This window comes from Octopus bimaculoides, chromosome 28 (assembly GCF_046866305.1).
Source record: "Octopus bimaculoides isolate indiv1 chromosome 28, ASM4686630v1, whole genome shotgun sequence".
Taxonomy (NCBI): Eukaryota; Metazoa; Mollusca; class Cephalopoda; order Octopoda; family Octopodidae; genus Octopus; species Octopus bimaculoides.
In genome coordinates this window covers 16,856,085-16,881,281 of record NC_142955.1, presented here as the reverse complement: position 1 = coordinate 16,881,281, position 25,197 = coordinate 16,856,085, and the positions used below count along the sequence as shown (strand labels likewise).

General features: G+C 37.9%; 3 protein-coding genes and 1 long non-coding RNA gene across 5 annotated transcripts; 1 reads left to right on the top strand and 3 right to left on the bottom strand.

Moving 5' to 3' along the window:
- Positions 1-450: 450 nt before the first annotated feature.
- Positions 451-7,667, bottom strand: LOC106883531 (uncharacterized). 2 transcript variants are annotated; one of them, XM_052977410.2, is made up of 2 exons: positions 7,131-7,667; positions 451-4,290 (listed from the first exon to the last, which is right to left on the bottom strand). In XM_052977410.2, the coding sequence occupies exon 2, from the start codon at positions 3,926-3,928 to the stop codon at positions 2,492-2,494; it is 1,437 nt and encodes a 478-aa protein (XP_052833370.1). In that variant the 5' UTR covers positions 3,929-4,290; positions 7,131-7,667; the 3' UTR covers positions 451-2,491. The 2 variants fall into 2 exon arrangements, with proteins under 2 accessions (XP_052833370.1, XP_052833371.1); XM_052977411.2 differs by lacking the exon at positions 7,131-7,667 and adding an exon at positions 5,512-5,845.
- A 1,948-nt stretch (positions 7,668-9,615) lies between these two features.
- LOC128251082 (uncharacterized) lies at positions 9,616-21,136 on the bottom strand. Its single transcript, XM_089344628.1, has 4 exons — positions 20,960-21,136; positions 18,283-19,712; positions 18,129-18,202; positions 9,616-11,284 (listed from the first exon to the last, which is right to left on the bottom strand). The coding sequence occupies exons 2-4, from the start codon at positions 19,361-19,363 to the stop codon at positions 10,019-10,021; spliced, it is 2,421 nt and encodes an 806-aa protein (XP_089200754.1). The 5' UTR covers positions 19,364-19,712; positions 20,960-21,136; the 3' UTR covers positions 9,616-10,018.
- A 281-nt stretch (positions 21,137-21,417) lies between these two features.
- LOC149130699 (uncharacterized) lies at positions 21,418-24,619 on the top strand. The gene is made up of 2 exons (XR_016238858.1): positions 21,418-21,780; positions 24,269-24,619. It is a non-coding gene; the product is annotated as an uncharacterized LOC149130699 (long non-coding RNA).
- Positions 22,395-24,275, bottom strand: LOC149130700 (uncharacterized). Its single transcript, XM_089344545.1, has one exon. The coding sequence runs from the start codon at positions 24,127-24,129 to the stop codon at positions 23,152-23,154; it is 978 nt and encodes a 325-aa protein (XP_089200671.1). The 5' UTR covers positions 24,130-24,275; the 3' UTR covers positions 22,395-23,151.
- Positions 24,620-25,197: the final 578 nt, after the last annotated feature.

Here is a 25,197-nt window from a genome sequence, read left to right as displayed (position 1 = left end):
TCGCCTGACATGGCTTTAGGTCGAAGGTCAAAGGGAGATCATCAATCACTTTTTGACAGGACAAAGAAAGCCTGTTGATTGTGGTGATTTGAACGACCGAGAATTCTTAGAATCGGTTTCGAATCTAGGCTTGTAGAAGGAAGAGTTAATTTTGAAAACCCAAAGTAAAAAATTATAATCCAAAGTGCTAACACGAAACCCTAACATTAGATGCTAACCCTCAGCTCTTAGCTTAAAACTTAAGATCCTAATTTTGTCCCTAAAATCTAAACTACAATACTGACCCTAATATGAAATCCTAAATCCAACCCCCAACGCCAGCCCTAATTTTTATGTGGAATCTTCATCTCCCATGATTGAAACATACTTTTATAAAAAAAATATCCAGAACATTAAAATAGTTACCATACATAACTTTAAAATGAACCAGGACAAAAAAGTGAACAGTAATTGCAATTTTGAAAAACCTTTTATTTGAATAATCGTAATGTCTGGTATTTAAAACATAGAAAGTGAAGAAGTATAAAGCTAGTAAATTATGTGGTGTAATTTATATGAAACTTCATTCATTTAAGAATGAAATGTTGCAAACTTGTACCATTGTATCAATGTGGAGCATTTTATTTCCCGTCAGAGTGTAAGTATCTTGAGAGAAAAGCTGAACATCAGAAGCATCAGTTGTGGTGTGCAAGAGAGACGATTGCGCTGGTATGGACATGTGGTGAGAATAACTGCGTGAAAAAGTGCCACACCCTAACAGTTGAGGGAACCCGTGGAAGAGGTAGACCCAGGAAGACCTGGGCTGAGGTGGTGAGGCAAGACCTTCGTACATTGGGCCTCACTGAGGCGATGACTACTGACCGAGACCTTTGGAGGTGTGCTGTGCGTGAGAAGACTCAGCAAGCCAAGTAAGATCTTTGCCAGTGCCCCTGGACTGGCTCTTGTGCGGGTGGCACATAAGATGCACCATTTTGAGCGTGGCCGTTGCCAGTACCGCCTGACTGGCCTTCGTAGGATTTTCGAGCGAGATCATTGCCAGTGCCCCTGGACTGGCTCTTGTGCGGGTGGCACATAAGACACCATTTTGAGCGTGGCCATTGCCAGTATCGCCTGACTGGCCTTCGTGCGGGTGACATGTAAAAGCACCTACTACACTCTCTGAGTGGTTGGCGTTAGGAAGGGCATCCAGCTGTAGAAACTCTGCCAAATTTAGATTGGAGCCTGGTGTTGCCATCCGGTTTCACCAGTCTTCAGTCAAATCGTCCAACCCATGCTAGCATGGAAAGCGGACGTTAAACGATGATGATGATGATGAATAAGTGAGGATCTTCTCTTCGTTATGAGTTTGTGATGTGACACGCGATGTGATTCCAGGTTGTTAAGGAACTCGCAGATATAATTTAGTTTCTATTGCATGCAAATTTAGAGTCTCCCTATACATACACAATATCAAAGCCATGCAATAGCTTATTCACCACATTTTTACCCTGGTCACCATAAAATTTAATATACACAGAGAGAAGTTTGGTGGGAGAAAGAGGATTGAATATGTAAAAGAAGAGCATGTATATTTTTATATTTAATTTTACTACTTCATAAGTGAATAATATCAAACATCTACTTTATATAAATATGCAGATTAATTAGTTTGACAATCACACACATTGACATGCAGTTGGTAAGCAAGCTGTTTACCACACTTCAACCGCTGCACCTATGTAGAAAATTCTGCAAAGAAACAAAGTGTTTAGTTAACTCCTTGTTACTGTTTTACTCTTCTTCAAATAGCATCACCAACAGGACATGTGCTGCATTTTATTATATATGTAAGATAATCTTATATAAGATATTACCGTCATGGAGAGAATTATGACACCGATACAATTACTCACTTGTAAGAAAACATTACATGTGTAATCAATTGTCTTTTCGGGGGAATAATTTATCACAGTGATACAACTTCTCCCCTGTTTGAATATACTTATATATAGTTCGGTTGTCATTTTGAGAGAATGATTTATTATAGATTTCCCTCCTCTAGGAATGGATTTGTGTTTAATTGATTGTTTAAAGTGAATGACTTCCAACAGATGTTACAATGATATGGCTGCTCTTCTGTATCAATGCATTTGTGTGTATTTAAGTTACCTTTCAGAGAAAATGATTTACCAAAGACATCACAGTGATAAGGTTTCTCTCCTTTAACCCTTTAGTGTTCACATTATTCTGCCATAATTAATGCTTTTTTTATCCACATTGTTTTGAACTAATCATGCATTAACTTGTAGCTCTGAGGTTTTGATGAGGTAGCTGTTAATCTTTAAAATGTTATTGTAGGGTTGGTGTGAAAGACTAGATCTGGTCAGTTTGAACATAGAATAGGCAGAATACTTTTGGCTGGATATGGCCGGTTTAAATGCTAAAGGGTTAATAATATGTTTGTGCGTCACTAAGTGGTCATTTCAAGAGAATGATTTACCACAGATGTCACTTAGGACTTCTCTCCTGTATGAATGCATTTGTGTTGAGCTAAGTGACCACTTTGAGAGAATGATTTATCACAGATATCACAGTGATACGGTTTCTCTCCTGTATGAACAAGTTTGTGTCCAGTTAAGTGATCACTTCGAGAGAATGATTTACCACAGATATTGCAGTGATATGGTTTCTCTCCTGTGTGTGTGTGTTTGTGTCTGGTTAACTGATGGCTTAGAGAGAATGATATACCACAGATATCACACCGACATGGCTTCTCTCCTGTATGAACAAGTTTGTGCCTAGTTAAAGAAGAATTTCGAGAGAATGATTTACCACAGACATTGCAGCAATATAGCTTCTCACCTGTGTGATTGTATTTGTGTTGAGCTGCGCTACTTCCTTCAGAGAATGACTTATCACAGTGATATGGCTTCTCTCCTGTATGAATGCGTTTGTGCTTAGTTAAATGACCATTTCGAGTGAATGATTTACCACAGATGTTACAGCAATATGGTTTTTCTTTTTTATGTATATGTTTGTGTGCAGTTAAGTTACGCGTTGTAGGAAATGAGTTACCACAGATGTCACAGTGATATGGCTTCTCTCCTGTATGAATGCGTACATGGTCAGTTAACCTGTAGCTTGTTGAGAATGATTTACCACAGACAGTACAGCGACAAGACTTCTCTCCTGTATGAACAGGTATGTGTCTAGCCAAGGCATCATTTAGAGAGAATGATTTACCACAGATATCACAGCGATATGGTTTCTCTCCTGTATGAGTGTATTTGTGTCTGGTTAAATGATTGCTTAGAGAGAATGATTTGCCACAGATATCACAATGATATGGCTTCTCTCCTGTATGAACAAGTTTGTGTCTAGTTAAGGACTCATTTCGAGAGAATGATTTACCACAGACATTGCAGTGATATAGCTTCTCTCCTGCGTAAGCACGTTTGTGTCTAGCTACATTACTTTCTTCGGATAATTTTTCACTACAGATATCACTGTAATGGGACTCCTCTCCTGTATGGATGTACACATGTGTATTTAGAGTATCTTTTGAAGGGAATGATTTGCCACAGATATTGCAGTGATATGGCTTCTCACCTGTGTGAATGTATTTGTATTTAGTAATGCTATTTGCACCAGAGAATGATTTACTACAGATACCACAATGATATGGCTTCTCTCCTGTATGAATGCACTGATGTTTAGTTAAATCATCACTTTGAGAGAATGATTTACCACAGATGTTACAGCTATATGGTTTTTCTTTTGTGTGTATACTTTTGTGAACAGTGAGTTTACTTTTTCGAGAGAATGGCATCTTACATATATCACAACAATATGACATTTTCTCTTCATCATTTGGCATTTTATCAAGAGAATCATTATTTTCAAACTCTGATTTACATTTAATATTCCCTTCACACAATTCATTTTCCATTATTTTCCTTCTTTTACCACAATATTCAGATGTTTTTCTTATGCTGAACCAAATTTTTTTTACTCTTAACAAATATTTATTCTCTTATATTTCCATTAATTTTGTCTCGGTCAATATCTGCAGATACCTCATATTCCTTTGGAATCCAAGTTTAATTGCAATACCATCATCTTCAACATATTCCAGATAGAGAAGTAGAGACATTTTACTAATGCTCTCATTCAGAAGAAATATTCCACAGTAATTCCATCAAGTGTTCACATATTCCGAGACTTTTTTCTTTAATCTTTCTCAAGATTGTAAATGTTGATTCTGAGCAATGAAGTACAAAGTCTTCTTTACTGCCAATGTCTTCTGGTTATCTGAAATATAACAGAAACTGCGTCAACTGGAGAGGTTACATAGAAATTTCAGATTCAACAGTAGGGATTTAACAATATTACTGCAATGATAAATTGAAATTTCCTTCACAATCTCATATTTTAATCAAACTGGAAGTAAAATTTAAGTATAACCAATGAAAGAAATGTCTTGGAGTTCTGTTTATACACTGCTGGAAGGTTGGACAATGTATCATCATCATCATCATCGTCGTTTAACGTCCGCTTTCCATGCTAGCATGGGTTGGACGATTTGACTGAGGACTGATGAAACCGGATGGCAACACCAGGCTCCAATCTAATTTGGCAAAGTTTCTACAGCTGGATGCCCTTCCTAACGCCAACCACTCAGAGAGTGTAGTGGGTGCTTTTACGTGTCACCTGCACGAAGGCCAGTCAGGCGGTACTAGCAACGGCCGGATTTTATACTAAGCACTATTATTAAGTATTGCATGACTTCTGAAAATTCTATTTCTAAGAGCAGCAAAATTTTCTGCTCTAATAAGGTGTACAAACGTTGTTGTTGTTTTATAGCTATTGAAAATTAGTTGGTTGGAGAATAAGCCAGTTAGCATTAATGTTTAAAGGTTCATTTTATGTGTTATGTATTCTTTTGTTCTTTGTGGGATAATAAACAACTCACTGAAGGCATTGTTATGTTTCTACATGTTTACTTTATTTCACATACTCCTTTACTTGTTTCAGTCTTTTGACTGTGGCCATGCTGGAGCACCGCCTTTTAGTCGAGCAAATCGACCCCAGGACTTATTCTTTAGAAGCCTAGTACTTATTCTATCGATCTCTTTTGCCGAACCGCTAAGTTACGGGGACATAAACACACCAGCATCGGTTGTCAAGCGATGTTGGGGGGACAAACACACACATACAAACATATATATATATATACATATATACGACGGGCTTCTTTCAGTTTCCGTCTACCAAATCCACTCACAAGGCTTTGGTCGACCCGAGGCTATAGTAGAAGACACTTGCCTAAGATGCCGCGCAGTGGGACTGAACCCGGGACCATGTGGTTGGTAAGCTAGCTACTTACCACACAGCCACTCCTACAAACAGTGTCTATAGCGGAGTGATACACACTGTGCGTATCTGCCTTAAACACAGTTCATACTGCTTAGTAGATGCGCTTAACAAAATAGTACTACTAGTGAAGATGTATTCATATATACGTATACCTACGCACGCACATAGATGTGAACATATAACATTATGTGATTGGGGCTGGGAATAACATAAAAGTGTCAGCTACAAAACGAAGCATCTGTAATGGCTAAGAGCAAAGCGAGCCCACTGCTCCAAGAGATAAGAGGTTTGTCCTGTAGGAGTCACACATTAATAAGAAAGAGACTAAAAAGTCCGTCTTGAGTATATATATCTCCCTGGCAGAAATGTTAAGTCGTAGGATCGACTAGTCACGACTCGCTAGCGCGGATGCGCGAGTTCGCGCACCGGGACCAAAACAAAATATTCGTTAGTTTCCGTAAGTACTGCGTTTCATGTGTGTATGTAAAATCCGCAAATTTCCAACATAGTTGACGTTTGGCCTCCTCAAGAGGCATGGTATAATTTGTTATAAAAATATCAGATCCAATTAGATGTTTTTTCATCTTTGCACTTTTGTTATTTAGTCTTATTAAGGGTTAAACAATTCTTTTAGTTGAGGGAAACAACCAGAAGTACGGATATTTCTCATAAAACTGGGGGGTGGGGCGGATAACCTAATTTTTTAACGGTACTACTAAAGAAGAGTGGTCCCTAACTCGCACCCGCGCTAGCTAGTCGTGAGTAGTCGATCCTACAAGTGCGCGTATGCAAATTGAGGACCACTCTTCTTTAGTAGTACCCCTTTATTCACCCCTTAGCTTGGTCTGAGGTCAGTGATTAAAAAGGTTTAAATAACAAACTACATCAACGTGCACAATGAATGAATGTATGTTTTTATGTATGTACTTATATATGGAAGAGGTACTACTAAAGCAGCACGGTCGCGCGTCCGCGCTAGCTAGTTGTGAGTGGTCGATCCTAGCCCTGACCCTGTCACTAACTCTAACCCTAACCCTGTCCCTAACCCGCGTGTGCAAATGAATACGTGTTTAGGGTTAGGGATAGGGTTGGGGTTAGGATCGACCACTCAAGACTGGCTGGCGCGGACACTCGGCTGCGTGTTCGGGACCGTGCTGCTTTAGTAGTACCGAATAAAGGTAAATTTATAGTTTCCGATAGCACCCTAAAAAAAAAAATTTTTTTTAAACGCAGGAAAATACTTTAGTACCGAAATTGAGTCTGGTGTGAAACTGTAATTTTACTGTAATAACAGCCGACATCAAGTCTTGTGAATTGGTGTTGTTCCACCAAATCTCTGTAATATCCATTATACGAGACACAAGGATGTCCATAAATTATATTTACAATTCACACACTTCCGAACTTGAAATTGTAAAGATAAATTATTCTTCCCCACAACGTTTTCAAGATAGACAGTTCATAGCGAGCATGCTGGAGGCGAGATTGGTTAAAAACAAACGAAATACCATAATTATTACCAATTTTATTTAGTGTTATTAGCAGTCATTATACAAACTGCCTTTTATAAGTATGCAGATATACATAACATGCAACAGCCCACCCTGGGTATTCAGAAATATCAGATTAACATTTCAGTTTAGAAGTATTATCTCCTGAAAATAAAAGACGGAAACACGAGAAAGTAAATCTATTTCCCAATATTGTAATGTGCTTTCACTGTAACTACGAAGGTTTTCACATCAGCCCTTTTTGTAAAATTATTGTCCACTCACCTCTTTCACGTGTAAACAACGCATCATTTATATTGCGTTTCTAAGAAATCATCCAGTTTCAAGTTTGAACTTTGCCGAGGTTCTTTATCAACTTCGAAGTCAATTCTGGGCTCTGCTTCACTTTTTTCAGCCGTAAATTCGTATCTTCAAATTCTCATCTAGGATGAAATTCATCTGCCGCAGCAGACACCGCACACCGTCCGTGTCTGCCGTCGCTTCCGTTCCCCCTTTTTTTTTTTTCCAACAGAAACCAACGCTTTCGGCTACGGAGATTCCGAATCTGTAAAACAAATTGGCATTTCAAAGTTTGAATTCCCCGCCACGCCCTATCATTTCTACATATCCATTTTTTTCGTCGATTTATAGAAATTATAATGCCGGAGGAAAAAATGTTGGCTATCCAAAAGATATTATTAAACACTTTCGATCAATGCACATGCGTAGGGTTTTCCAACCCACGCATTAAATAGGCCTTCAAGCAGTCTCTCCACATACTAGAAATAACAACCAAATCTCCGACAAACTCTGCATACTTTGTAGGCATCTCTACAAGTGCGTGCCCCCTCGATGGAGCGCTGAAAAGTTCCTGGCTTGATGGGTATCACGAAGGGCCTCGTTGGCGGCCCAACCTGATGAGTTCTTTTACAGGACTTAGAAAAACTGAAGGACTGCTGCAATAAATAGGTGAATATGTTGAATAAAGTCATAATTAACTGACCCTCCTGTATTTTCTTTTAACCAAAGTCACAAACTTTGTGCACACATTCACACATATATTTATATACATCAACACATGTGCATACATATACATATATGTAGGAATGTGTGCGTGTGCGTACATGTTTGTTTACCTTTCTAGGATTGAAGAAATCTGTAAAATATGTTATTCTTTACTTGGCAAAGGAAATAAAAATATTCTGAAAACAAAACAGTTCAGTATTTGATTTCTTATGTATATATTTATAGGATCGCGGTTTCGATTCCCAGACCGGGCGTTGTGAGTGTTTAAAGCTCCACAAGGTTCCTGCAGGGGATGGTGGCGAACCCTGCTGTACTCTTCCACCACAACTTTCTCTCACGTTTTCTTCCTGTTTCTGTAATTCAAAGGGTAAGCCTTATCACGCTGAATATCCCCGAGAACTACGTTAAGGGTACACGTGTCTGTGGAGTGCTCAGCCACTTGCACGTTAATTTCACGAGCAGGCTGTTCCGTTGATCGGATCAACTGGAACCCTTGACGTCATAAACGACGGAGTGCCAACAACAACATATGTAACCTTAAATACAAATGTCTTATAGAGCCGTAAATGTACAGAGGACAGACAATGTAATCTAGTATATGAGAGCAACTATCAACTTTGTATTTTATATCAGAGGTCCACAACCACCAGGCCACAACTGGTTCATGGATTATTTGCTACTGGGCTGCAGAGAAATAATTATTTCTTTGTAGCCCAGTTAATTATAATTAACTTGTTTCAAATTATATAGTAATTAAATTGAATATTGGACTTGAATTTTAAAAGATTTCTTTAAATATTCAATATTCATCTACTTAATACCATCTATCATAACAGTAAGTACATTTTGCAAATACTATACATTTTTATTTATTTGTAATAGAGATCGTTGCCAGTGCCCCTGGACTGGCTCCTGTGCAGGTGGCACGTAAAATACACCATTTCGAGCGTGGCTGTTGCCAGTACCGCCTGACTGGCCTTCGTGCGGGTGAGACGTAAAAGGACCCACTACACTCTCTGAGTGGTTGGCGTTAGGAAGGGCATCCAGCTGTAGAAACTCTGCCAAATCAGATTGGCGGCTAGTGTAGCCATCTGGTTCATCAGTCAAATCGTCCAACCCATGCTAGCATGGAAAGCAGATGCTAAACGATGATGATGATGATGATGATGATGAGAATAAGTGCATTTAAATAGCTTGTGTATCGTCATTGAATAGAACAGAATGTGAATCAAGTTTTTTGCATCAGAAAACTCCAGCAGCCTTGTTCGCTTTTCATTTCTAGAACTAAAGCTGTAACCTTCATGTACACCCTGGTCTCCATCCCATAACAGCCCAACATAACTGTAGCAAAAACCAACTCACCCACTTGCTTCGAGCATTTCGTGTTGTATGAAATAATGAGATCCCTTAAAAAAGTGGGAAAACATAAGTTCAGGAAGGAGATCCAGCAATAAAACAAAGCCACAATAATATATACATTTAACCCAGCCTTCCAGCATGCCAACCCAGTCAAGCCATCCAACCCATGCCAGCATGGACAACAGATGTTAAATGATGACGATGAAGCATGGAAGAACAGACGCATAAAAAACAAACATTAACACACACACAATATAATATATTATATTTTCCAGCATATTCCAAAGTAATTGATGTTTACGTTCTCCGAATATATTCTCTCCTTATACTAAGATAGGTTTCAACAGAGTTTCAAATCAAAATACTTGCAAAAGAAACTCAAAGCCTGAAAGAAATTACTTTTATTACGAACATCAGAGGTAAGTTATTACACCAACAGAGAGACAGTTGTAGTGTGATAAAACAGAGTTGGAAGGCTGTTACGAAACACCACTGTATCTCCTTTTCAATGGAAAGACATACACAGTGGTTATAGATGTGTTGATTTTTTTATTTTACATCAGAGGAATTTTTAGAGTAAAACGTTATCCCAACATACAGTAAGACACAAGTAAAGGGTTTGGCATCAACAAATGTCAAACAGCTGTAAAAGACAGCCCAAGAAAATGGGAGACACATTGAGTGAATTGGTTACTGGCATGGCTAAAAGGCACAAGGTTACCCTTACATTAAATGGTGCTTAAAATGGTTGCCCTTGTTGCTATGTTTTGACATTGATGCAGTTGTACTTATATATGGGTAGATACGTGTTTATTTAACTTACGACTTTCAGAAAAAGATTTACCACAGATATCACAGTGATATGGTTTCTCCCCTGTATGAATACGTTTGTGCACAATTAAGTCACTACTTCGAGAGAATGATTTACCACAGATATCACAGACATACGGCTTTTCACCTGTATGGATACGTTTGTGAGAAGTTAAGGTTCTAGTTGTAGAGAATGATCTACTACAAATATCACAATGATATGGTTTTTCACCTGTGTGAATACGTTTGTGACAAGTTAAGTTATAACTTTGAGAGAATGATTTACCACAGATATCACAATGAAACGGCTTCTCTCCAGAATGAACACGTTTGTGCTTCGTAAAGTCACTACTTCCAGAGAATGATTTATCACAGATATCACAATGAAATGGCTTCTCCCCTGTATGACAACGAATGTGTCTAGTTAACGTACTAAATTTGTAAAATGATTTACCACAGATATCACAGAGATATTGCTTGTCACCTGTATGAAAACTTTTGTGCTCAACTAAGTAACTACTTACAGAGAATGATTTATCACAGATATCACAATGATATGGCTTCACTCCAGTATGAACAAATTTGTGTCTAGTTAAGTCACTATTTGCAGAGAATGATTTACCACAGACATCACAGTGAAATGGCTTCTCAGCAGCATGAATATGTTTGTGTCTGGTTAACTGACTACTTACAAAGAACGATTTACTGCAGATATCACAATGATATGCCTTCTCTCCTGTATGAGTACGCGTGTGTTTATTTAAGTTACTACTTGCAGAGAATGATTTACCACAGATATCACAACAATAAGGCTTCTCTCCTGAATGAATACGTTTGTGAGTAGTCAAGTGATAATTTCGAGAGAATGAGTTACCACAGATATCACAATGATGTGGTTTCTCCCCAGTATGAATACGTTTGTGTGAATTTAACACAGTACTTTGAGAGAAGGATTTACCACAGATGTCACAGTGATATGGCTTCTCCCCAGTATGAATACGAATGTGCTTATTTAAGTCAATATTTTGAGAGAAGGATTTGCCACAGATATGACAGTGATATGGCTTCTCTCCTGTATGAATACGTATGTGCATTGTTAAGTTATTACTAACAGAGAATGATTTACCACAGATATCACAACGATATGGCTTCTCACCAGTATGAAGACGTCTGTGTCTACTTAAGCTACTTCCCAGAGAGAAAGACTTTTCACAGATTTCACATTTATATGACCCTCCTCGTCTCTTTTTCATCACATCTCCTGGTAAAATCAAGTCAAGTTTTTCACTCTTTTCCATTATTCTACTTCTCAAATCACAAAATCTATTTTTCTTGTTTTTGTTCTTATATTTTATTCCTTACAAATCTTTTTCAGTCCAGTTTTACCTTTGTCCAATAATTCTTTTGTAAATTTATCCAAGTTCAATCGGCATAGAAACTCCAGTCAGTGATGTATGAAAATTTTGTTAATAATCTCAGTTCAGAGAAAATATTTCACAGAAATCTACAAGATTTATAGAAACAGTGTTGTAAGTCAGTTTTGTATCTTATTTTCTTTTAGTCTTAAAAGATGATAAATATTGAGGATGTATCTTGAGTCATCTGATTTTCTGAAATAGTAAAGAAACAACAGTCTAAGATAAAGAGGCTGCCTCAAAAATACAGATTGAACAGTGGAAAATTTACAGCATTTCTATAGAGATAAACTTTAGAAATAAACATTTACCTGAAAAACCAAACTTTTAAATTTATTAAAATTTACACCACAGAATGTTGTGTGTGGCTGACAGCTACATCTTCATATTGTGTTACCAGTCATTTGACTGTGGCCATGCTGGAGCACCGCCTTTAGTCGAGTACATCGAACCCCCCCCCCCCCCCCCCCCAGGACTTATCCTTTGTAAGCCTAGTACTTATTCCATTGGTGTCTTTTGCCGAACCGCTGAGTTAAGGAGGATGTAAACACATCGGCATTGGTTGTCAAGCGATGTTGGAGGGACAAACAGAAACATACACATATAAATATATGACTTGGCCATGTAACATCTTAGCTCGTAAGTTACCTCATCATTTTGCATTTGTCTTGCTTTTATATGTTGATTCCCTGAAGAGGAATATATGTGGAATTCCAGCAGCTCTTACTTCTTTGTAGAAGAGCTCTCATATATTTTGAAACATGTGTAGGAATTAAAGGAACTTTTATTTATATGCATTTTGGTCCATTTATTGTTATTATTCATATCTTCTCAAAATGTATCACTTTAACTTGGTATCTCTACCTATAAAACGGCTGTGATATCTTGGTTTTTTAGTGTAATTTTGCTACCTCTGGTAACTATTAACATATTTACATTGTCAAAGGTCTTTTTAAAACTGAGATAATATTAATATATACATAAACTTGTGTATATATATATATATATATATATATATACATATATACGACAGGCTTCTTTCAGTTTCTATCTACCAAATCCACTCACAAGGCTTTGGTCAGCCCGAGGCTATAGTAGAAGACACTTGCCCAAGGTGTCACGCAATGGGACTGAACCCACAACCATGTAGTTGGTAAGCTAGCTACTTACCACACAACCACTCCTGTTTTTTTATGAATCTAATACTGTTTGTTATTTTTCACATTTTGAGATTAGTTTATGATCTTGAATGGGCATAACTACTGATGCATACCCTCCCCGAATTTGTTGCCTCGTAACTTCCTGAAAAATAGATACTTTTTAATGAAACTTTCAACAAATAATCACTTAAATCCTGTAGATTACATGTATGTAAAGATTTGTTGGAAAAAATTCTTCCGAGGGGTTGGGGAGAGGAGTTTTTGAAAATTCACACAGCCTGACATTGCAGAAAAAAACAAATTTTTTAAATTTATGATTTTTTTTTTTTGTTTCCACCACTCCAGTTCAGACTGAATTTGGCAAATTTTCTTTCTTTTTTTTTTTCTCACTATGCACTTAAAAACATGGGAGAAACCTTTAAGGTTAAAAAAAAAAAAAAAAAAGATCTTTTCAGACAAAAAATTATGTAATTTGAGATTTGACTGTTGTTTCTAGCACATCGCAAAACCACCTTTCTTGTTTTGTTTTGTTTTGTTTTTTTTTCACTCAAATATTTATTGATGTTTTTCAATATTTTCCCCCATAAACACATTTATGCTGTGAAAAAAAAAAAAGTTTGAAAATTTATGATTTTATTTTTAACTCCACCGATTGTTCCTGTTTATATATTGGAGAGGCTGAGAAAATTACGGCTAGGATTTATCCCGAGAGATTCTAATAAGAGGTATGTAAAAGATGGTTTATTTTGATAGCATAATTTTCTGTTAGAGAATGTTTTTTCTTACACACACATACACGGCCTCGCTCGGTTGGGGTGCAAGTTAAAATTTAAATTACCATTTTTTTTTCTTTGCTTACATCCCAGCAATGGACTTTGTGTTACTTTGGCATTATCATTCCATGAAATGTGTTTATGGCAAGAAAAATATTGAGAAACCTCTATAGATGCGAGAGTGAGAAAGAAACGAAGAGGGAGGTCTTGAGCTGTGCTAGAAACAACAGCCAGATCTCCCTTAAATCATACATTTTCCTCTGAAATTATTAGCAATTTTTTTTAAAACTAAAAATATCTTTCTCATGGGTTTTAAGTCAGTAGTGAAAAAAAAAAAAATTAGCCAAAATCGGTTCGGACAGGGGTGGGTGGTGGCCGTTGACAGGAATGAAAAACAAATCAAAAATTTTTCATTTTTTTCATGAAAAGATGCCTCCCACCATCCTGAAGACTGTGTTGAAAAAAAAAAAAACTTGGAAAAAATCCTCGTCAAAACGGAGAAATTCCAACTTACGTAAGCCGTCTGATCCGAAACTCCCCCACCCCCGACTCCCAAAAAATATTGTCGGCAAATTTCTTTGTACTCGTTATCTGCGTTTGAAAGGTGTTTGTGTAAAATTTCATTAAAAATTACCCATCTGATGTCATGAGGGGGAAAATGTTGGGTCGTGTCAATTTTCCGAAACTCCCCTCTCCCAACCCCTCAGAAAATTTGACACTTCTTGAGAAACGCACTTCTCCAATTAACCCTAACGATATTGGAGAGGTGCGTTTCTGAAGAAGCTCCGAAAATTTTTTTTCCAACAAATCTTTACATACATTTAATCTACAGAATCTACGCGATTATTTGTTGAAGATTTCGTTAAAAAGTATCCATTCTTCTGTAAGTTATGAGACAACAAAGTTGCAGGGGTCGGTAATATATCTGTAGTTATATCCTTGAATGTTGCAAACATTTTAACGCTATTGACGTGTCACGAAGTTGCAAACGTTGCAATTTCCCATTCTAGCCAAATCATAGAGGAGTTGCAACGAAACAGTGCAGGGGTACTTTGAAATTGGGTTCCGCGAGGTAATCAGGAATCGATTCCTGATTACCGAGAGGAAACGATTGAGAGTGTAGAAGGTAGCTTCCACTGCCAGAAATAGCAACCAAATCCTGCACAAATCACAGACATCTCGGTGCTAATGCAGATTCATTCATAAAAATAGAAGAGGCACACAGCATCGACACGTCCAAAACTGAACAGTATTAAAAAGAGTAAATATTTTTCATTGCTTAATACTTACGGAAATGTTTTATGAAGGTTACAGGCGTGTGTGACAGTTGAGAAATGTCTTATAAGCGTGTATCGTAAGTTTTAAAAACTGAATTAAAAGTTAATTAAGACGAACCCAAGTACCTGACAATCTTTTAAGATGGAAACGGAACTTTGTCTAGTGCGCATGCGTGTTTCTTCTACATGCCCTACTTACGGCAGCCAGCTCGCGTTGCGGCCTTTCTTTCGATATCGGTGCGCTTTAACTTACGTCGACAATTCGAAAATCCACGTGAGATGCGAAACAAAAAGAAAAAAGAAATTAATAAAGTTCATTACTTTTTGTCTGTTTTAATATAATATATGGCTTCACATGTATTTTAATAATATGTGGTTTCACATGTATATTCGAGGGGAGGGGCGGGATTTGTACTGTTTTTTGCTTCTAAGTATGTTTTCTGAGACGGATATAAAAATCGACTGAAGTTGAGGCTAACTTTTTCATTTGTTTTCTTTAAAAAAAAAAAAAAAGACGTAAAGCTGGAAATTACGTAACTCGAAACAACGTAAGCTGAGATATGTCCATGTATTGCTATATATGTACGTAACTCAATAACATCTATGGGTTATCTATCTACCTACCTGTCTGTCTGTCTATCTATCTATCTATCTATCTGTCTGTCTACCGTTATATATAAGCCATAACGCTAAATTCTTTATGGACGGGAAACCTAAGGTAATCCCATAAACTGGCCTTCCCCATTTTTAGTATATATATATATATATATATATATATATATATATATTCACTCAACTGTAGAAATGAGTTGTGACGTCACTGGTGCCAAGCCATATCAGCCTTTGCCTTTCCCTTGGAACACATCAGTGGCGTGGAGAGGGGAGGTTGGTATGCATGGACACCTGCTGGTCTTCCATAAACAACCTTACCTGGACTTGTGCCTGGAAAGGTAACTTTCTAGGTGCAATCCCATGGTCAGTCATGACCGAAGAGGGTCACATACACACATTCCTTTCTTCTTTTACTTGTTTCAGTCATTTGACTGCGGCCATGCTGGAGCACCGCCTAGTTGAACAAATCGATTATTCTTTGTAAGCCGAGTACTTATTCTATCGGTCACTTTTGCCGAGCCGCTAAGTTACAGAGACGTAAACACACCAGCATTGTCAAGCAATAGTTGGAGAACAAATACAGTCACACAAAAACACACACACAAACAGAGTGTCCATCTACCAAATCTACTCACAAGGCTTTGGTCAGCCCGAGGCTATAGTAGAAGACACTGCCCAAGGTTATACACAGTGGGAGTGAACCCGGAACCATGTGGTTGATAGCAAGCTACTCACCACACAGCCATTCCTGTGCCTATATATATATATATATATATATAGAGAGAGAGAGAGAGATAGAGATAGAGAGAGAGACCAATAAGAAAATGGAGGGGATCAATAGCTGGTATTCATCAACTTTTAGACATTATATTATGTCAATTTATTTATTTACTAAAAGGACAATTATAACAATATACATACATGTATAACATATTATGCTTTACATATATAATATATAAAATATAAAAATATCAGTAATTATTAAAATATATAACATATAGCAAAAGAAATTGGGATAATATCTTACAGCTAATTCTGCCAAGAGGCAAAAATACCTCATTCTACTTTTATCCCTCCAGTGGACTGAAGTAATTAGTAGATGAAATTGATATATATATGTGTGTGTGTGTGTGTGTGTGTGTGTGTGTGTGTATAATTGAATAAGACATAGTCAACAAGAAGTACGGTTGGATAGTTATTTTTTAATCACTACACACGTTTCCACATAACATAGTTCTTCATATATGCAGGAATTCGATTAAGTACCGGTTTACCTGTTACTTTCACATGCGACAAATGCCCAAATCTAGACTTGGAAGTATATCATATTACTACCGGCTATTTGGTGATTCTAAGAGTGAACAAGTTCTATGTTGTACTCTGCTACATTCCAAACTGAATATACATAATTTTTCTTTTTGAAGGAAATATTTCTCTCAGCATACCAAGAAGTATATATATATATATATATATATATATATATATATATCATCATCATCATCGTTTAACGTCCGCTTTCCATGCTAGCATGGGTTGGACGATTTGACTGAGGACTGGTGAAACCGGATGGCAACACCAGGCTCCAGTCTGATTTGGCAGAGTTTCTACAGCTGGATGCCCTTCCTAACGCCAACCACTCAGAGAGTGTAGTGGGTGCTTTTACGTGTCACCCGCACGAAAACGGCCACGCTCGAAATGGTGTCTTTTATGTGCCACCCGCACAAGCCAGTCCAGGGGCACTGGCAACGATCTCGCTCGAAAATCCTACAGGAGCCAGTCAGGCGGTACTGGCAACGGCCACGCTCAAAATGGTGCATCTCATGTGCCACCCGCACAAGAACCAGTCCAGGGGCACTGGCAACGATCTTACTTGGCTTGCCGGGTCTTCTCACGCACAGCCCATTTCCAAAGGTCTCGGTCCGTAGTCATCGCCTCGGTGAGGCCCAATGTACGAAGGTCTTGCCTCACCACCTCAGCCCAGGTCTTCCTGGGCCTACCTCTTCCACGGGTTCCCTCAACTGTTAGGGTGTGGCACTTTTTCACGCAGCTATCCTCCTCCATTCTCACCACATGTCCATACCAGCGCAATCGTCTCTCTTGCACGCCACAACTGATGCTTCTAATGTTCAGCTTTTCTCTCAAGATACTTACACTCTGACGGGTATTCACATTGACATTACACATCCAACGGAGCATACTGGCTTCATTCCTTGCGAGCTTACGTATGTCCTCAGCAGTTACAGCCCATGTTTCACTGCCATGTAGCATGGTTGTTCGTACGCATGCGTCAATGCTAGTGCAAACAGAACAAATAGAACTCAAAATATGAGTAGATGTATATTTTTATTAATATCTAACAGAAGTAACAGAGTGACTCAAATTATGAGAGTTTCGTGTATTGGCACTTAAAGTCCCAAATATGATAATATTGGATTCGACACAGTTTCAGATCAAAACCTGGAAGAAATTACTTTTATTAAGAATATCACAGAGGTAAGTTATCTCACCAATGTAGATAGAGTTGTAGTGATATTATAAACTGTAGTGTTAGGAGGCATTACCACACACTGTTGTGTTGCCTTTCCTGTTTGAATACATTGACTGTTATCGATGGGTGTTTTGCAGGTCATTTTTCATATCGGAATTTTAGTAGTGAACCATGTCCCTGCATGTTGTGAGAGGTAACTAAAAGGGTTGGCATCAGAAAAAGTTGAACAGATGTAAAAGACAGCCTGAAAAAGGCAGCTACTATGAATAGCTTAGTTCTTGGTAAGGCTAAAACCAACAAAGCTATCATAACTTAAAATATTGGCTGTTATTGTTATGAATTTTCATATTGATACAATTACACTTCAATATGAATAGATACATGTTTAGTTAACTGACAGCCTCCAGAAAATGATTTATCACAGATGTTACAGTGATGTGACTTGTTTCGTGTTTGAATACATGTGTTTAATTGAGTCACTAATTTGAGAGAATGGTTCATTGCATACATCAGAGATATGGCTTCTCTCCTGTATGAATACGTTTGTGTCTAGTTAACTTACAACTTTCAGAGAATGATTTATCACAGATGTCACAGTGATATGGCTTTTCTCCTGTATGAATACGTTTGTGTTTAGTTAAGTCACTACTCACAGAGAATGATTTATCACAGATCTCACAGTGATATGGCTTTTCTCCAGTATGAATACGTTGGTGACATTTTAGGTTACTACTTTGAGAGAAAGATTTGCCACAGATATCACAGTGATATGGCTTCTCTCCTGTATGAATATGTTTGTGTTTTATTAAGCTATTACTCTGAGAGAATGTTTTACCACAGACATCACAGTGAAATGGTTTTTCTCCTGAATGTATACGTTTGTGTTTAGTAAAGTCACTACTTCTGCAGAATGATTTATCACAAATACTACAAAGAAATGGCTTCTCTCCTGTATGAGTACGGTTGTGTCTAGTTAACTCACTACTTACAGAAAATGATTTACCACAGACGTCACAGAGATATTGCTTCTCCCCTGTATGAATATTTTTGTGTTCAGTCAAGTGACTACTTAAAGAGAATGATTTACCACAGATGTCACAGTGAAATGGCTTCTCTCCTGTATGAATACGTATGTGTATAGTTAAGCCACTACTTTGAGAGAACGATTTACCACAGATATCACAGCAATATGGCTTTTCTCCTGTATGAATACGTTTGTGTGTAGTTAAATGATAACTTCGAGAGAATGATTTACGACATATATTACAATGATATGGCTTCTCTCCTGTATGAACACGTTTGTGAGTAGTTAAGACAGCACTTTGAGAGAATGACTGACCACAGACATCACAGTGATATGGCTTCTCACCTGTATGAATACGTATGTGCCTTGTTAAGTCAATACTTGCAGAGAATGATTTACCACAGATATAACAACAATATGGCTTCTCCCCTGAATGAATACGTTTGTGAGTATTCAGGTAACTTTTCTGAAAGAATGACTTATTACAGACATCACAGTCATATGACAATTTACTTTTCTCTTTTATCATGCCTTCAGAAAAAATCAAGGCCTTAAGTTTTTCGCTTTTTTCCATTATTATCCTGCTCAAATCACAACATACGTATATTGTTTCTAGATTTTATTTTCATAGTTTATTCTTAAGACACACTTTGCCTGCTGCATTTCTGTCCAATGTTCCTTTGTGTTAATTAAACCATATCCCAGTTTAATTAACACAAAATTATTTTGTAATATATTCCTGTCAGTGATTTACAGGAATTTTGCTAATAATCTCAGTTCAAAGCAAATATTGCACAGTAATTCTAACACAGATTTAGAGAACCAGTTTTATACATGTGCTGTGTATAACATATTCCTTTGGTCTTTAAAAAATTGTAAATATTGAGAATGTATCTTCTGTTATGCCAACGTCATCTGAGATCCTGAAATAAACAAACAGAGCAAGTATAAAACAAACAGGGCAAGATATAAAAGCTTCTTAAAAAATACAGATTGAACAGTGGAAAATTTACAACATATCTATTGAGATAAATTGTAGAAATAAGCATTTACCTGAACAACTGAACTTTTTAATTTATTAAAATTTGCATCATTGAAACTGGGGCTTACATATTTGTAAACTACAGCTACACCTTCACACTGTGTAATCATCATCATCATCATTTAACGTCCGCTTTCCATGCTGGCATGGGTTGGATGATTTGACTGGGGACCGGCGAACCAGATGGCTACACCAGACTCCAATCTGATCTGGCAGAGCTTCTACAGCTGGATGCCCTTCCTAACGCCAACCACTCCGAGAGTGTAGTGGGTGCTTTTTAAGTGCCACCGGCATGAGGGCCAGTCTGGTGGTACTGGCAACGGCCACGCTCAAATGGTGTTTTTATGTGCCACCTGCACAGGAGTCAGTCAAATGTTTTGTTCACATGCCACCGGCATAAGTGCCAGTAAGGCGAAGCTGGAAACGATCGCGCTCAAATGGTGCTTTTTATGTGCCACCGGCACAGAAGCGAGACCGCTCGGATGGTGCTGTTAGCGCTCCACTGGCACGGATGCCAGTCATCGAATTTGGTTCAGTTTCGATCTCACTTGCCCCAACAGGTCTTCGCAAGCTGAGTTTAGTGTCCAGGACAATAACATTCATCTCTCTCCCACGTATATATATCATCGTAACTATTGGTTACGACGTCGAGGGTTCCAGTTGATCCAATCAACGGAACAGCCTGCTCGTGAAATTAACGTGCAAGTGGCTGAGCACTCCACAGACAAGTGTACCCTTAACGTAGTTCTCGGGGATATTCAGCGTGATTATAGTGTGACAAGGCTGACCCTTTGAATTACAGGCACAACAGAAACAGGAAGTAAGAGTGAGAGAAAGTTGTGGTGAAAGAGTACAGCAGGGTTCGCCACCATCCCCTGCCGGAGCCTCGTGAGACTTTAGGAGTTTTCACTCAATAAACACTCACAACGCCCGGTCTGGGAATCGAAACCGCGATCCTCCGCTGCCCTAACCACTGGGCCATTGCGCCTCTACGAAGTGTGAGTAAAGTAACAGATAACATACTTTGGTGTATTTAGTTATGTCCCTTTACGTTTTTTTTTAAACGAACGTACACTGAACAATTAACACTAATTACTTTTATAGATAAGATTATAAACAAAAAAATACCTTATTTTAGAATTCATGTAGACGAGGCGTCCAGCATGTGGTCCCGTCTGATTCCTACATGTTCGACAACTTTAGCCAATCAATCGTTAATGGCCCAGTGCTAGGTAAAGGTCTTGTTAGTTTTATTTCGCTCTAAATTCTTGAATTCTGGTTCCAGTCTTTCCAAGTTTCCACCTTGTTTCTTGTCACCTTTTAACACTCTTTAATCATTAGTCATAAAACGTCAGTTCTTCGTACACAATCAATGATGTCACTTCCTCTTTGTCAGTATCACGTGTTACTAAATCTAGAAACATCGAGTTGTTTCCCTTTTTACTATTTCGAAATATTAGAAGTGTTTCTTTTAATTGTCGATAACATTTGTAATATGGTGATTTTTGTTGGAATGCGAAGCGCTAGTGTAGCTAGAGTGTGTGCCACCCGGGGAGACCCTTCCGTTTGCCGTCCCCAGACCCCACAAAAAAACACATATTGCCTAAAAATGGTACCCCATTAAAGGTACCGTCACTACAGTCCCCTCCCATCAGCTACGTTAGTGATGCGAAGAGGACAAAATTAAATGACAGACAGGAGGAGACTCGCCCCAAACGGAAAGCCCGTGCTATGTCTTAACCTGTATAAATTGTTTCTGGTTTAGATATGAGGACGGCAAAATTTCAGGAGAGTGGTGTTCTATAGAGCCTTCAATCCCACCATTAAATTGGTACGACCCCCAACCTAGGTGAGATGAATGGCAAAGCTGACCTCGGCTTCATTTGAAAAGTAAACAGTTGCAACAAATAAGCACAAGGCATTTTTCCAACGCTCCTTCCCTTCTCAAGGTATATAAATAACTACATGAATAATACATATTAATACATAATAGTAAGTACATATACATACATATATGTACATACATCTATTTTCAGTATGTTGGAGAAGCAACTCAATGCTAATCCCTGTATATTTATGATGATAAATGGTTTTACCGATAAAGGTTTTTTCATACTGAACTACTTGGCAAAATTGTTAATTATTAATTCTATTATTAATTGACGATTCCCTGCCCTTATTCTTGTATATGTATATATATAGGTAAGCATATGTGGGCACAGGACGACAAGAAACATGTACAACAAAAAGTACGAAGTATACGAACGTACATGAAATATGAACTATTTTTTTTAACATATATATATATATACATATGCAATTATTTACTTGTGATGTTAAAATAAATCAATCATTTCCAGAAATAGACATTAAGCAATTTCACCAGTTGTTGGTTGTCAATATTTCATTTCTTCTTTCTGAAGCAAATGATGGTTCTTTATGTTTACACAATATATTTTCCCCTAGAACACTGAGAAAGTTACAGATTGGGCCACGAACAAGCATCAACTACTTTGAAAATACAAAAATAAAAAAAAGTGAAATATAGACAAACAACAACTGGTCAATGTGTTTATAGGATTTATTAATTATGACTTCTGCCCAACATAGAAATAGTGGTTTCAACAGTTTCAGGTCAAAATATTGCAAAACAAATTCAAAATCTGCAAGAATTTGCTTTTATTAAAAATATTAGAGGTATCTCAACAATGTACATATAGTTGTAGTGATATTCAAGCAAGGGTGTTGCCAGTGCCGCTGGACTGGCTCCTGTGCAGGTGACACATAAAAACACCATTTGAGCGTGGCCATTGCCAGTGCCGCCTGACTGGCCCTCATGCCGGTGGCACGTAAAAGCACCCACTACACTCTCGGAGTGGTTGGCGTTAAGAAGGGCATCCAGCTGTAGAAACTCTGCCAGATCAGATTTGAGCCTGGTGCAGCCATCTGGCTCACCAGTCCCCAGTCAAACCGTCCAACCCATGCTAGCATGGAAAGCGGATGCTAAACGATGATGATGATGATGTTGGAAGGCTGTTATCACACACTGCTGTATCTCCATTCCTCTGTAATACATTTAGTTATTGATGACTATTTGTATTTTGTCTTTCAGAGGAAATTTGACAGTAAACCATATCCCCCAAAGCAGTAAGAGGCAACTGAAGGGGTTGGTGTCAGGGAATTTCCACCAACTGTAAATGACAGCCTAAGAAGGGAGCCACAATGAGTGGATTACTTATTGCAGTGGCTAAAACACACAGGGCAACCCAAACTTTAGGAGTTTTAAATGGTTGTTGTCATGACTTTTTTTATTGATATAGTTACACTACTTTATGAATTCGTATATGTGTATTTAAGTTGCTATTCCGAGAGAATGATTTACCACAGATATCACACAAATATGGCTTCTCTCCTGTATGAATAAGTTTATGTTTAATCAATGAACTATTTACAGAGAATGATTTACCACAAATATCACAATGATAAGGCTTCTCTCCTGTATGAATACGTTTGTGTCTAGTTAACACACTACTTCCAGAAAATGATTTACCACAGATATCACAGGTAAATGGATCCTCAATTGTATGAATACGTTTGTGTTTAGTTAAGACAGAAGCTTGAGAGAATGATTTACCACAAATATCACACCGATATGGTTTCTTTCCTGTATGAATACATTTGTGTTTATCAAAAAGACTACTAACTGAGAATGACTTCCTACAAATACCACAGTGAAAGGGCTTGTTCCCTGTATGAATATATTTGTGTTTAGTTAAGGCAAAACTTTGAGAGAATGATTTACCACAGATATCACACTGAAATGGCTTCTCTCCTGTATGAATACGTTTGTGTGTAGTTAAGTCATTACTTGCAGAGAATGATTTACCACAGAAATCACAGACATATGGCTTCTCTCCTGTGTGAATACGTACATGTATTGTTAAGTTACTGCTAAGAGAGAAAGATTTACCACATGTTTCACAGTGATATGGCTTCTCTCCTGTATGAATACGTATGTGTGTAATCAGGTTAGCTTTTCGAGAGAATGACTTCTGGCAGAAATCACAATGAAATGGCTTCTCTCCTGTATGAATACATTTGTGAGAAGTTAGATCAATCTGAGAGAATGATTTACCACAGACATCACTGCAATATGGCCTCTCTCCTGTAGGTATACGTTGGTGCATAGTGAGGTTACATTTTTGAGAGAATGACTTTTGACAGATCTCACAATCATATGATAATTTCCTTCTCTCTTCAGGAAAAATCAATTCCTCGAGTTTCTCATTTATTTCCATAGTTTTTCTTCTCAAATCACCATATACATTTCTTGTTTTTGATCTTGCAGCTTACTTCTTATGGATATTTCTAACTGCTACATTCATGTTCTGTGTTACTCTTGTCTAACAATGCTTTTGTACATTTATATCTCCGTAGGATTAATCCAGATTCATCTTGTGAACATAGCAACCAGTGATGTACTGAAATATTGCTAATAACCTCAGAACAAATATTCTACCACAGATTTACTGAATCAGTTTTATGTGTGTGCTGTGTATAGGATATTCGTTTGGTCTTTAAATAACGATAAATACTGAGAATGTATCGTCTGTTATGCCAATGTCATCTGATATCCTGAAATAATAAAGAAACAACAGTGTAAGGTATAGAGGCTACTTAGAAAATACAGATTCAACAGTGGAAAATTTGGAACATTTCTATAGAGATAAACTGTAGAAATAGTCATTTAACTGAACTTTTTAATTTATTAAAATTTACATCACAGAATCTTGTGTCACCATCATCATCATTTAATGTCCATTGTCCATGCTGGCATGGGTTGGACGGTTTGACTGGGCTAGCATGCTGCACTAGGATCCAGTCTGATTTGGCATGATTTTCTATGGCTGAATGCCCTTCCGAATGCCAACCACTCCAAGAGTGTAATGGGTGCTCTTACATGCCACTGGTATGGGTGCCATTTGCATGACACCCGTATCTGCCACGATCACAATTTTGCTTGGCTTGATGGTTCTTCTTCTCAAGCATGACACAATGCCAAAGGTGTTGGTCATTGCCTCCATGAGGCCCAACACTCTAAAAGGAGCTCGGTCACTTTGCCTCCACGAAGCCTGACACCTGAAAGGAACTCAGCCACCTCACCTCCATGAGGCCTGGGAGAATGGAACTCAGCTACTGCACCTCTGTGCGGCCCAATACTCAAAAGGAACTCAGCCACTTTGCCTCCACAAAGGGGAAGTGGTGAGAGGACTCGGAACATTCCCGATGTGAATTTCCTGAGTCTTCTCCCCCTCCCCCATTCGCCAGTGCGCATTTTCCTTTTCATATTTGTTTACTACATGTTG

Coding starts and splice junctions, on each gene's coding strand:
- LOC149130700 (XM_089344545.1), bottom strand. CDS start 24,129: ATGGAAATAAATGAGAAACTCGAGGAATTGATTTTTCCTGAAGAGAGA.
- LOC128251082 (XM_089344628.1), bottom strand. CDS start 19,363: ATGGAAAAAAGCGAAAAACTTAAGGCCTTGATTTTTTCTGAAGGCATG. Junction 18,203..18,282: donor TCATACAGGAGAGAAGCCAT/ATCTCTGATGTA, acceptor GAAACAAGTCAC/ATCACTGTAACATCTGTGAT. Junction 11,285..18,128: donor ATGTATCTATTCATATTGAA/GTGTAATTGTAT, acceptor GTGATGAAAAAG/AGACGAGGAGGGTCATATAA.
- LOC106883531 (XM_052977410.2), bottom strand. CDS start 3,928: ATGGAAAATGAATTGTGTGAAGGGAATATTAAATGTAAATCAGAGTTT.